We start from the raw sequence: 14,968 nt of genomic DNA, 5'->3' as shown, positions 1-14,968 counted from the left end.
CCCGACATCAGTAATCCTAGTATGGCTGGGTTCCTGACATCAGTAATCCTAGTATGGCCGGGTTCCTGACATCAGTAATTCTAGTATGGCAGGGTTCCTGACATCAGTAATCATAGTATGGCTAGGTTCCTGACATCAGTAATCCTAGTATGGCTGGGTTCCTGACATCAGTAATCCTAGTATGGCTGGGTTCCTGACATCAGTAATCCTAGCATGGCTGGGTTCCTGACATCAGTAATCCTAGTATGGCTGGGTTCCCGACATCAGTAATCCTAGTATGGCTGGGTTCCCGACATCAGTAATCCTAGTATGGCTGGGTTCCTGACATCAGTAATCCTAGTATGGCCGGGTTCCTGACATCAGTAATCCTAGTATGGCCGGGTTCCCGACATCAGTAATCCTAGTATGGCCGGGTTCCTGACATCAGTAATCCTAGTATGGCTTGGTTCCTGACATCAGTAATCCTAGTATGGCCGGGTTCCCGACATCAGTAATCTTAGTATGGCTAGGTTCCCGACATCAGTAATCCTAGTATGGCTTGGTTCCTGACATCAGTAATCCTAGTATGGCCGGGTTCCCGACATCAGTAATCCTAGTATGGCTGGGTTCCTGACATCAGTAATCCTAGTTTGGTGGAGCGATAATTACCTGTTCGGTCATTCTTGTTCTCCGATATTTGGTATGTTACTACAGGGTAACATAGGTTTACATGATTATCGGCACATTATATGAATATATTTACGTTATCAAATCTCCATTCCGGATTATCTTTCTGTTGTCAATTTTTTTATCTTGAGGGAAATTCATTCATTGAATTCCAACTCCCGCGTGATACACAAACGACAAAACGCATTTCCATTTTACAGGTAATCTCATGCTATATTTTTGATTTCATAGGCCATGATGGAATACTTTTTCCGTTTGATGATATGTATCATTAATAAAGTGTTGGTTAATAACTTGATTTTTAACAGGTGTCTGTCATATTCACTTTTATAAGATATTTTGGCGACCTTTCAGTATTATATTCATTCATATAAGACTTGCTGCTATACAGATACATTTTCCCATCATTACCCGTGGTTTAGTTCAGAATGCGATCAAAGTTGTGTCACCATCTTCTTATGATATTATTTAATTAATTCCATTGACGTTTAGACAGATCACCGTACAACTGTCCCAAATGCAGGTGGCATAGTCGATATAAGACGCATAGAAGATATATGCTAAGTATCAAGTTTGACTTTGCCATTAATAGTCCCAAGGTTCCTCAAAATATATCTTTTATGCACGCTTTAATCGTAGGTAATTGATCGGTTGATCTCATTTACTAGGGTGATTAAAATCGACACCTCGGTGTTAGCGAATTGTTCTACTTTGTATATGTAATAGATAGGGAGGAACATAATTACTGTTCGTTAGATTTCTTTCTCCTATTGATCTCTAGGTACAGTAACATATAGATTTATATAGATACACTGATAGATTTTTATTGTATCAATCACATTTTTTATTATACACAACGGGGGGAAGGATTTCCATTTCAATGTATTAATAACAAGCTAACATTCCTAGGAAATCAAAGTCAATGTCACCTGAATGCAAAACAAGCTTGTGAAAGTTATCCCTCTTTGACAACAAAGTAGAAGCCGTCTTCTTACAATAACTCGGTATGTATGATTTCTGTATGAAAACCTAGTTCAGAAGTTACTGAATATGACACGCATGGCAATAAGATTTTTTTTTTTTTTTTTTTACAAAGAAAGATTTTTCCTCCATACTCATTTTACATTATGAAAATATGATTCAACATATATTTCTGTAATAGTTAAAAACATGAAACGCATGGCATTGACATTAGCCTTCTTTTTTTGTTTTTGTTTTTTGTTTGTTTGTTTGCTGTTGATTTTTTTTACACAGAGTAATTGTTGTTCATCCGTAAGCTGGAATTATTGTTAGTTCACAGAAACATATTTTCTATATGAAGAATACCTATACCATGAAATATATTCCAACGTTTTACATATGTACATGTACCATTTTGAATGATAAATTATTCGTCCTGTGTGACACACGAGATATGATAAAACAATATGTATGTCTTATGTGACACACGAGATATGATAAAACAATATGTATGTCTTATGTGACACACGAGATGTGATAAAACAACATGTATGTGTCCTGTGTGACACAGGAGATGTGATAAAACAAATTGTATGTCTTATATGACACACGAGATGTGATAAAACAATCAGTATCTGTCCTGTGTGAGACACGAGATATGTTAGAACAATCGGTATCCGTCCTGTGTGAGACACGAGATGTGATAGAACAATCGGTATCCGTCCTGTGTGACACACGAGATGTGATAGAACAATCGGTATCTGTCCTGTGTGAGACACGAGATGTGATAGAACAATCAGTATCTGTCCTGTGTGAGACACGAGATATGTTAGAACAATCGGTATCCGTCCTGTGTGAGACACGAGATATGTTAGAACAATCGGTATCCGTCCTGTGTGACACAAGAGATGTGATAGAACAATCGATATCTCCTGTGTGACACACGAGATATGTTAGAACAATCGGTATATGTCCTGTGTGACACACGAGATGTGATAGAACAATGGGTATGTGTCCTGTGAGACACACGAGATATGATAGAACAATCGGTATATGTCCTGTGTGACACACGAGATATGTTAGAACAATCGGTATATGTCCTGTGTGACACACGAGATATGTTAGAACAATCGGTATATGTCCTGTGTGACACACGAGATATGAGAGAACAATCAGTATGTGTCCTGTGAGACACACGAGATATGTTAGAACAATCAGTATCTGTCCTGTGTGAGACACGAGATATGATAGAACAATCGGTATGTGTCTCCTGTGTGAGACACGAGATGTGATCGAACAATCGGTATGTGTCATGTGTGAGACACGAGATATGATAGAACAATCGGTATGTGTCCTGTGTGACACACGAGATATGATAGAACAATCGGTATGTGTCCTGTGTGACACACGAGATATGATAGAACAATCGGTATGTGTCCTGTGTGACACACGAGATATGATAGAACAATCGGTATGTGTCCTGTGTGACACACGAGATATGATAGAACAATCGGTATCTGTCCTGTGTGACACACGAGATGTGATAGAACAATCGGTATATGTCCTGTGTGACACACGAGATATGAGAGAACAATCAGTATCTGTCCTGTGTGAGACACGAGATGTGATAGAACAATCGGTATCTGTCCTGTGGGACACACGAGATGTGATAGAACAATCGGTATGTGTCCTGTGTGACACACGAGATGTGATAGAACAATCAGTATGTGTCCTGTGTGACACACGAGATATGATAGAACAATCGGTATATGTCCTGTGTGACACACGAGATATGATAGAACAATCGGTATGTGTCGTATGTGACACACGAGATGTGATAGAACAATCGGCATGTATCCTGTGTGAGACACGAGATGTGATATAACAATCGGTATGTGTCCTGTGTGACACACGAGATGTGATAGAACAATCAGTATCTGTCCTGTGTGACACACGAGATATGATAGAACAATCAGTATGTGTCCTGTGTGACACACCACACGAGATATGATAAAACAATCGGTATATGTCCTATGTGACACACGAGATATGATAGAATAATCGGTATATGCCTCCATTATGTAATGACATAATTTCCATGGACAGAGCAAACGAATAATAGTATCGTTTATGCTCTGCAGTCATAGTCAATGGTACGACAGCAAATGTAAGAGTACTTTAAGAATATTTGGACAAATATTAAAATCTGCAAAAAAAAGAAGCAGTACTAAAAGAAAGTTGGGATGAATATTGAAATATGTAAAAGGAACAGTAATGGATTAACTTTGAGCTCTATACTTGATTCTAACACGATTCGTTTGCAACGCGTGTTTTGATTGGTTGCGGACCGTCTTCTAATCTGCGATAGAACCATGATCTATCGTATTAAGCCACGCCCCGTTTCTAATCAAAACAATATGGCGTCAAGTTCGACTCGTAGCGAAATTCAACACTCTGCACCATTTATGATTGATAACCCATGAAATTGGAATCGAAAGTGAAGAAATCGAATAGAATGAATTAACTAAATAAATTTAACAAAAATCGTTAACATCATTCTTACCGTCATTTATTGATTGAAACGTTCATTTCGTCCGTGTGGAGGCATCTTAGGTCAAGTAAAATCCGAAATGAAATGGAACAAGTGCACACAACTTCACATAACGGTTGAGCCTGTAGAAACACATCAACTCTGACTTTGTTAAAATGCACATGTCGTTATGCATACTGCGCAAATCCAAATATGTCTTTAAATCTTCGGAAACAGGACTTTCACAACAATCCAAATACACCGCTTCGTCAACATACAGACCGAACTCTCGCCAGTATGGGCATGGCCAATTGACCGACTTTGATAGCTTCTCTATGATTGGTCAATCTTCCACAGTGTGACACGTCACTAACGGAGGTCACAGAGTACTTAACAGCGTACTTGTAGCGCTGTAAAACAATGTTTCTAAATATATGCGGTAGTAAACGTGTTAGAATGGGGATAGTACGTTGTTTTTCGTGGCTATGCTGGCGATTAGAACATGAAATTTGGTTTAAACTCTCGACCTATCGTCTCGAGTTCAAACCAAATTTCATGTTCTAATCGCCAGTATAGCCACTCAAAACAACTTACTATCCCCTAATTAACGTTCATATGAATGTTATCATATGTAACATGAGAGCTCTTTAATTGATTAACGTTGATATACATGTTATTATATGTAAAATGAGAGTTCTTCACTTGATTAATGTTGATATGAATATTATAATATGTCAAATGAGAGCTCTATATTTTATTAACGTTGATATGAATGTTACTTTATGTAAAATGAGAGCTCTATACTTGATTAAAGTTAATATGAATGTTTTACTATTTAAAATGAGAGCTCTTTATTTGATTAACGTTGATATGAATGTTACTTTATGTAAAATGAGAGCTCTATACTTGATTAACATTGATATGAATGCTATAATATGTTAAAAAGAGAGAGTTTTACTTCAGAAACGCTGATATGTATGGTATTATTTGTTATTTGTAAGAGGAACAGTAATTGATAGACATTGGAAAAGATGTGAAAATAGCAAAGGGAAAATGCTTGGAGAATTGTTAAACTGTTCAAAGAATAGTACTTGCACCTGATGAACATGGATGTAAATGTTAAAATATGTCAAAGGAACATTGCTTGTACTTTATTAGAATTGGAGAAAATGTTATAAGGTGTAACAGGTACATTAGTTGTACTTAATGAGTATTGGAGAAATTGTTAAAATTGATAAAAAGAAGTGTAATTGATGAACATTTGGACGAATATGTCAAAAACGTGAACAGTACTTTTGGAGGAATGTTAACTGGAAGGCAGCCATATATAACGGCCATCTCCTTCTCTTACATCTATCTGACGGAAAAGGACGCTGTATGAACATAAAGTCGCCCAAATCATAACTAGGGCAATTTACAGCCTGACATCAATCCATGTAAAAATTAACCTCATTTTATACACATAATTAGGGGGTAGTACGTTCTTTTGAGTAGCTATACTGGCGATTAGAACATGATATTTGGTTTGAACTCGAGACCGATAGGTCGAGAGTTTAAACCTAATTTCATGTTCTAACACGTTTACTATCGCATATATTTAGAAACATTGTTTTACATCGCTACAAGTACGCTGTTAAGTACTCTGTGACCTCCGCTAGTGACGTGTCATACTGTGGCGGATTGACCAATCAGAAAGAAGCTTTCAAAGTCGGTCAATTAGCCACGCCCATACTGGCGAGAGTTTGATTTGTATGTTGACGAAGCGGTGTATTTGGATTGTTGTGAAAGTCCTGTTACCGAATATTTAACGACATATTTGGATTTACTCTGAAGTATGCATAACGACATGTGTTTCTACAGGCCCAACCGTTATGTGAAGTTGTGTGCACTTGTTCCATTTCGGATTTAACTTGGCTAGATGCCTACACACGGACGAAATGAACGTTTCAATCAAGAAATGACGATAAGAATGATGTTATCGATTTTTGTTAAATTTATTCAGTTAATTCTTTCTTTTCGATTTCTTCACTTTCGATTCCAATCTCATGGGTCATCAATCATAAATGGTACAGAGTGTTGAATTTCGCTACGAGTCGAACTTGACGCCATATTGTTTTGGTTAGAAACGGGGCGTGGCTTAACACGATAGATCATGGTTCTATCGCAGATTAGAACATGGTCCGTAACCAATCAAAAGACGCGTTGCAAACGATTCGTGTTAGAATCAATAATAATAAGTAATCAACACCTACAGCAACCACGTCAACAACGAAAAGTTAATGTTATACAGAAAAGACACTGCCCAACAGATTAAAAACAACGAAAAGTTAATGGTATGCAGAATACACACTGCCCAACAGATTAAAAACAACGAAAAGTTAATGTTATACAGAATAGACACTGCCCAACGGATTAAAAAAATTAAGAAAAATTGATGAAAAATTATTTCAAGGTCAGAATGAATACTACTCGAACAATCTTAGAACATTTTGTTTCATTTACGTTATCCTTTATGAGAGAAAATACAGGATTTCCACTAAGAGAACGACCAACAGAAAAGCAAGAAAGCATTGATCTGCCGTTTATAATAATATATATACCTGTGTAAATCAAACGCAACGACAGAAAACAAAACACATTTATTCATAACTAAATTAAATACAAAGCAATATGATACAGCACTTTTTTTGTTTAGCACATAATGGATGAAATAATACCCAGAAAGTTTTGGCACTTAACAGTAATTGTATTACTAGCCTATTTATGACGTCACGTCATTCTGCATAAACAGCGAACACCATTCCTATGACGTAGTACCCAGATTTATGTACCGTAACAGACACGTGATTGTCGTACCGCTGATCCCAGAGACACCTGGAAGATACTAACATACTTGCATCACGTTCCCCTCTCTCCCCCACAAGTACGGAACTGACAATCTTGTATCGCGGGAGTGTCATTTGTTGTTTAACTTTCTCTTTTATCATGTCACTTGCCAGAACACACAGTTTACTCATAGACGCAGGATCGTATGTTTTCATGGTCATTTGGGACTGTATAACGTCAGAAATAATCTTTTTGACTGGTGTCTCATAAAACATGAAGTCAGGTTGCAGTTTGTATGTGTTTTCAAGTTTGACTCCCATCATAGGCTGAATTTCGTCTGAGGTGGCAACACTACGCTTGTCTGCGTTGTGAGCACTCTTTCCAGATACGATAGAATGGGCCGTATCGCGGTGAACCAGAGTTCCCGCCCTTGGACGTATAGGATGTGATGACGTCGTTGGACTGCTTTTGTCGCCGTGGTGATGACCTTTATGGTGACCTCCATCATGACCTGGCTTGTGATGACTATCCTTTCTGACTCTGTGATGAACAGACGGGCTTCCGTCCTGTCCACCTTTAGCATGGTCATCTTTCTGGTGACCGTCCTGGCCTCTCTTAGAGTGGTCGCCGTGTCCAGATTTTTCCTTTTCCTTCATTGTCTACTGTCTACTTGGTGTTTACCCTGTAAATCAAATAATATATATGTAATACATATACATATGTACTGTATTTTAAACTATGGATAGGAAAACATCAACCTCTCCTTTGCTTCAAGGGTTGCTTTTTTAAGTACTTGTTTATAATGGACCACATGCACAAGATCTGCGAATTCATCACCCATTTGAGGTTCCATTGGTACCAACTAGTAGATTTGGGGAGGAACGTGGGAAATGAAAGATTCTGTTTGAATTTTTTATCAATTCCTGATCTGATGTCACTCCATTGGTTTTCAACATAAAGAGATATATCGCGGTATAAGCTTCATTATTAGACTTTAACTGGGTTGAGAACTGTTTCTCTTTTTTATTAAACTTAGGATACTATTCTATCATTTGGGCAACACTGAAATTGAAAATTCCAGTCGGTTTCAAGGGGAAAACACTATACGCAAATGACAAATAAATAAACAACATCTCTTTTAACAATCATTGGAGCAAGGAAATCCCGTAATCAATAGACATAAAGATAGCATTACAGGTATCAATCTTTTTAATGTTGATATAATGTCCCCCTATACGACTATACTTCATTTCAAACTCAAGTATCGTATAAATATCATATTCTAATTTAACTATATACTTATATATGTAATCAATATATATCTGTACTGATTTCACTGTATACTTATTCAACATTTTTAAGGAAACAATAATTTTATTTTGATCTAAATTGACTTGAACTATATTTCATATATATGATTTGGTTTTTTAATTTCTAACAAAAAGTACATGTATACGTCAAAATTGACTTAATCGCCTCTCAATAACGAGAAAAGAGTGTTAGTTAAATTAGCAAGGTAACAAACATAAAGGAATATTACTGTAAAATGAGCTCCATTCAGCGGCAGTACTGATTTACCTGTGTCAGGTGAGAATGATAGCACTGATTACGTTTCTATTAAAGCCACTTCTCAATAACACACCTGTGGTATGTGTCAACACTCTGGGCTAGTGTATTCCACATATATTATAGATTACACATTGATTTCTACCTGACTATTTGTCACGGATGTATGGAGTCCTTGCTGAAGTAGCCAGTCCTAATCCGAGTAACCGGACCGATGTTTAGAAATGCCGACATTCTCCCTATATAGACGTTGGGGGATTATCGTGTATAAAGATACTAAAAATTGTGCCAATCATTTCTGACATTATAAGGTTTTAAGACGTCTGTTTTCCGTCACTGTATTACCCGGTGTCAATTCCAGGTAAACTACCAATATATACATCCAGCAGCGTTTGTTTTAGTTTGATACCGTCTAGCATTACTCATTTCAAACGAGAAAGGTAAAAAAAGAAATTATACAACGTGGACAAGCTATTAATCATGATACTTTGAATCAGCATGTAGGTGATCCTCCTTGACATTTTTAGTTTAACCACTCCGTGAAGAGTACAAATCTGGATATGCATCTCGCATGCAATAACAAGGTTGTATATGAATTACTTCTTAAACTTATACCCAATCCCAAGGCTCATCTAGATCAGTCCGTACCTATGGTAAATACAACTTAATCTGAAACTTATACCGAGGAAACCTTTGAAGGCTTAGCAATACTTGGTACGATATGCCATATGAAGGTGACCTTTCCGTCCGTAACACTGATACTGTACGCGGGAGTAATTGCATGTACCGCATGATCATTGAAGAGCTCCCAGAGAGTTATTACATGTACACCATGACCATTGAGCAGTTTCTTGAGGCTAATTGCAGTACTCTCATGATCATTAAAGAGTTTCTAGAAAGACAATTCATGTACCCCTGATCATCGAGTAGTTCCTAGAGGCTAATTACAGTATTCCTATGCTCATTAATGAGTTTCTAGAGATCAATTTCATGTACCCCTGATAATTGAGCAGTTTCTAGAGGGTAATTACAGTATTCCTATCCTCATTAATGAGTTTCTAGAGATCAATTGCATGTACCCCTGATCATTGAGCAGTTTCTAGAGACTAATTACAGTATTCCTATGATCATTAAGGAGTTTCTAGAAAGTAATTCCATGCGCCAACATAATCATTGAGCAGTTTCTAGAGGCTAATTACAGTATACCCGTGATCATTAAAGAGTTTCTAGAAAGTATTTCTCCTCTACCCCCATAATCACTGAGGAGTTCCCAGAATATGTTTTTATGTACCCCCATGATCATTGAGGCGTTCTCAAAGAGTATTTCCAGTACCCCTGTGATCACTGAGGAGTTCCCACAAAGCAGTTTCCAGTTCCCCCATGATCAGTGAGGAGTTCCCAAAGAGTATTTCATGTACTCCCGTGATCACTGAGGAGTTCCCACAAAGCAGTTTCCAGTACCCCCGTGATCACTGAGGAGTTCCCAAAGAGTATTTCCGTACCCCCGTGTTCACTGAGGAGTTCCCATAAAGCAGTTTCCAGTACCCCCGTGATCACTGAGGAGTTCCCATAAAGCAGTTTCCAGTACCCCCGTGATCACTGAGGAGTTCCCACAAAGCAGTTTCCAGTACCCCCGTGATCACTGAGGCGTTCCCACAAAGCAGTTTCCAGTACCCCCGTGATCACTGAGTTGTTCCTAGAGAGTATTTCATGTACCACTGTAATCATTGAATAAGAATAAGAAGTTTAGACGTATTATCGATGACCGCGTGATTACGTGATTATAGTAATTTTTCTCAGCCTTTTGTACCACAGTAAAACGTTTATCAAACAGTAATTGTTTACACCCTCCTATCTTCAATATTTATTAGATAAACCATTGGCATATCAAACAGTACACATTACTTTCTGTCGTGTGTATACGGATGATTATTTGGCCGATAACATTCATGATTTGGAGCACAATATTTTCACAAAGAAACATAATTTACCTTTTAGATAACATTTAGAAATGATCTATTACCAGGATTTAACCGGGAACTATTTATTTTGTATACATGATTTATCGATTTTTCGCATGGTTTAACACAACTAAACCTCTTGACTAAAATTAAATGACAAGTTCTTGATGAAGGTCAAGTCATTAAAAGCCTTTATTTTCCTTCTTTATTTTGTGATTTTATAAACCCTTTACATATCGATATACCTTGATATAGAAGCGTATACTTGCACTATTCGTAAACAGTGTTATTAGAGTATAACAAGAGTTAATTAAATATGACGTATCTGGAAATATTTTGACAATCGTGGCAATCACTGAAGTCACTTTCTCCGCTATCATCGTTTCTTAACGTTCGTTCCTACCGACCATCCTCGTTTTTATCTGTCATTTATTTTAACTACAATCATATCTTTGTTACCCTTCCCTACGCGTCACTCCCGTTTTCGTTCACTTCTCTCAATCTCTGCCACATTCGTTCACATCAACCTTAGTTCTCAGCCACATTCAATCCCAGCTACCAATATCTAGCCACATTCAATCCCAGTTACCAATATCTAGCCACATTCAATCCCAGTTACCAATATCTAGCCACATTCTATCCCAACTACCCATATCTAGCCACTTTCAATCCCAACTACCTAAATCTAGCCACATTAAATCCCAGTTACCCTTATCTAGCCACTTTCAATCAAGCTACCCATATTTAGCCACTTTCAATCCCAGCTAACCATATCTAGCCAATTTCAATTCCAGCTACCCAAATCTAGCCACATTAAATCCCAGTTACCCTTATCTAGCCACTTCCAATCCAGCTACCCTTATCTAGCCACTTTCAATCTAAGCTAAATATATATAACCACTTTCAATCCAGCTACCCATATCTAGCCACTTTTAATCCGAACTACCCATATCTAACCACTTTCATGCCGTGTCAAATATAACCCTCGTTACACACCACCTTAGTTCACTCCTTGCCATCTCCATTTCATACCGTCCTCGTTCCAGAGTTCATCGTCCTGTCATTCTCTCGGCCACTTTCGTTCACATTCCCTTCCCTTCCCGCATCCTTAGTTCTTATTATTGTTGGAAATTGCAGCATTGAAAAAAGCCAGTGATAGTGAATATCTAGCTAGATCATTGGATCTGAACTCCACATATTTTCTTTTTCAAAGGAATGTCCACATTCATGATCTTTTATTGTTAGTGTTAGCATTACAACAATTAATGTACTATCGAAAATCTTAAGATAAACGTAGCCAGTCATGTATCAATTATGCAAAGTTTTCGTTAAAAACATGCTTTGAATTGTTATTACATAATCGGTCGGTTTTCCAATGAATGGTTTAGTGTAATCTGTGTTCAGTCTCTATTGTAATATATCCCGGAGAATCATTTGCTACACTAGTCATAAATCGATTGTGACGTCCTAATATGAACAATGACCTGACGTCATGAATTGTGAATGGCGCAACATATTAAGTGACGTCTCTACTTGATTAAGTCCTCTACATTTGTCATTAAAACCTGTCAAAATGTCAGTTTTCTTAATTATGTGATAAAAAGTGTTTTTTTTTCTATCAGCCGGTTTGATTATTGCGATATCGTTAACTTGGTTTAATTGAATGACAGTTTACTGATAAGATAATGTCTTTATTTCTGACAACATATCAACAACAACAAAATTTTGGTCAACATTTCAAAACATTCCTTTTGTAACAAATCAAGACTCATTTGAATTATAAAATCATTTATCAATAATAAAATAATATACCAATAATAAAATAATATACCAATAATAAAATAATACACCAATAATAAAATATTATACCAATAATAAAATAATATACCAATAATAAAATGATATACCAATAATAAAATCATATATCAATAATAAAATAATATACAAATAACAAAATAATATTTTACCAATAATAAAATATCAATAATGTCGTCCTTAATTTAATAAGTAAGTACTAATATCCCAATAGCTTCACAACTATGAAGCAGATATATACATTCACGTCTACCTAGACCCATCAATTATTAATTATTCTCATTATAAAGAATTTAAGCTGTCACGTTACATGTGAATTTTAAAGGACGCAAATGTAGTAATTACTTCTTCAGAGGAAATGCAGAAAAGAATATGCGACTAATGTGGAGTGGACAATTTTTGTGACATGAAAGAATAATTCAAGGATATAACTATTAATCAGTGCGGAGGTACGAACCAGTGTCTATATAAACACCAAGAGCGGTTTGTTATTATACTTCAAAAGTTGGTTACAGAAACACACTACTGATGTTAATATAACAAAAAGGTTCTGATAGAACAGCGCTATACATGGTATCATGACACACATTGTTCTGGAGGACCTTTCTAACTTGGCAATGAATAACATCATTCTTCACAACCGGTCTGACCAAATAAGACTGAAATATTCTCCTACCTGTAATTTATACATTTACGTACTCATTGATGTGTTATACCTAAAATGGGCAACTAAATGTTCCTCTTATATAAAATTACGACAAAGAAGCCTCGAATGTCTATTGAAGTACGTTGATCTGGTGCAGTTAACAGGTTATGTAGTTCGTCGGCGTTAAATACCTTTTGACAAAACCGTAATAAATCACTGGGCTCGAAGTGTTTAAAGCATTTTTCCTTTTTGATAAAATAACTGTTAAAGTCTTTTAAACCATTACGATAGCAAAATGATCTGTCATCTGTACGGTCCACTAGCGTTAGAAGTTATAGATCTGTGACAATAACAGATATAATGAACGTTAAAAGAAATTACTATTGAATGTTTGAGCGAAAACAACAGGTACTTATATCTGTGTTCTAAAATATTTCCAATCGTAAGTAAATAGAGCAATTTATGCCCAATACTGAAACCCTGTATTATAATGAAGTTTCAGTAAGTCAAATTGAAAATTGGATAATAGCCTTTATACACTAGAGGAACAAATGTCTAACACATAAGTCATTAACCATAGAAACAGGGGCATTAAGGACACTTTTAAAATTCTAAAAAAAAAAAGCTGCCAATGTGACGATGTGGCTATCAAGCACTCTAAACAATAATGCTTTCTTTTGCAGAAGGTTCAAGAGAAAGTAATTAAACGAAAACTTTGCTAATGCATTACATTCATCGTTAAGAAACACATATTTATTGGAGCCATCATTAAGAATTTAGAAATGAGATGCGTCAGTATTTTTGTGGAAGCAAAACTATAGTTGATCAATGGTAGACACGGCTAGAGTGTGTTTGGATAGGAATGACGGAGATTAGCGTTTGATAACAAGTTATTATAAGCACGTACTTCTCCTTCTCTGCAGGCACCAGTGTTCTCAATGTTGACAAACTTGCCATCCAAGTACCGGTATATTATTTCAAGTGGTGTGTTTTGATAAAGCTATCTTCGAGAGGGGCTCTCATAGAAAAGAATACTTAGAGCCTGTTACTAATGGAAACACACACAGCAAAGAAACATGTCACTTAAATATTGTTTTAAATTTAATCAGACACTATCTATGTAGTTAATTAATTAAGGAATAGAATTCAGATATTTTAAATACGACATCGCAGTGTTACAAATAGAGATACAAATTTATATATTTTTTTTATAAACAAAACATGTACCTTAATAAGATGAGTAGTTCAATGATACAGTGACTTACCTTTGTAAGGGTAGGAAGCAATTGTATATGTAGTGGTTCTATCCGAGAGTAATTCCACTCCGGTCACAAATCATACAGGCTCTCTATGGGCAGATCTCGTGGATATAGTAGAGATTACAGGTGAACAAGGCACGGTCGTCTGCTATCTTGCTACCTTGACTTGAATCAATTAATCACTGTTACTTGATTAACATGTAGCACCTGTCTTGAGCGGTGAGTACCGTACGGGTATCGGCTTTATCGGAGGGACCCCCTACAGCATAGCGACCGACCAACCAACCACATTACTATCGATTCGGTCAGTGCTCATTTATCAATTCCAGGCTACACGGAGTCATGACAAAAACACACAGTCGCCATTAACTGGTTAGGCAATGAACAAGATAGATGGAATAAATAAATTATGTAATGTTATCCAAAAATAAAATAAAAAAACACGAAAATTTAATCAAGATCTTGAAACACTTTGGCGTCTCTGTTTGAATATGTTATAGTGATGGTCTGCGTTACTTAAACATTTCGCTTATCTCGTAAAGAAATCCCGTATAAAGCCCATGTCAGATAAAGAGAAATATTAACAAATACTGGAAGTATATGGTCCACATACGTGTGGCAATATAAAAAAAAAAAGTAAATACAGTTAGACCGAGTGATAATATTGAATGGAAAATTTAATCAGAGATTCGTCACCTTGAACGCTGTAGGTAGTCGAATGAATTTCACAGCACAAATA

General features: G+C 36.5%; 1 protein-coding gene across 1 annotated transcript; it reads right to left on the bottom strand.

The window, feature by feature from the left end:
* Positions 1-6,275: 6,275 nt before the first annotated feature.
* On the bottom strand, positions 6,276-14,406 carry LOC117325671 (tctex1 domain-containing protein 1-like). The gene is made up of 2 exons (XM_033882081.1): positions 14,236-14,406; positions 6,276-7,664 (listed from the first exon to the last, which is right to left on the bottom strand). The coding sequence occupies exon 2, from the start codon at positions 7,636-7,638 to the stop codon at positions 6,931-6,933; it is 708 nt and encodes a 235-aa protein (XP_033737972.1). The 5' UTR covers positions 7,639-7,664; positions 14,236-14,406; the 3' UTR covers positions 6,276-6,930.
* Positions 14,407-14,968: the final 562 nt, after the last annotated feature.

Source organism: Pecten maximus, chromosome 4 (genome assembly GCF_902652985.1).
Source record: "Pecten maximus chromosome 4, xPecMax1.1, whole genome shotgun sequence".
Lineage (NCBI taxonomy): Eukaryota > Metazoa > Mollusca > Bivalvia > Pectinida > Pectinidae > Pecten > Pecten maximus.
The sequence above is the reverse complement of the archived record's forward strand: the minus strand, read 5'-3'. Positions and strand labels throughout refer to the sequence as shown.

Coding starts and splice junctions, on each gene's coding strand:
- LOC117325671 (XM_033882081.1), bottom strand. CDS start 7,638: ATGAAGGAAAAGGAAAAATCTGGACACGGCGACCACTCTAAGAGAGGC.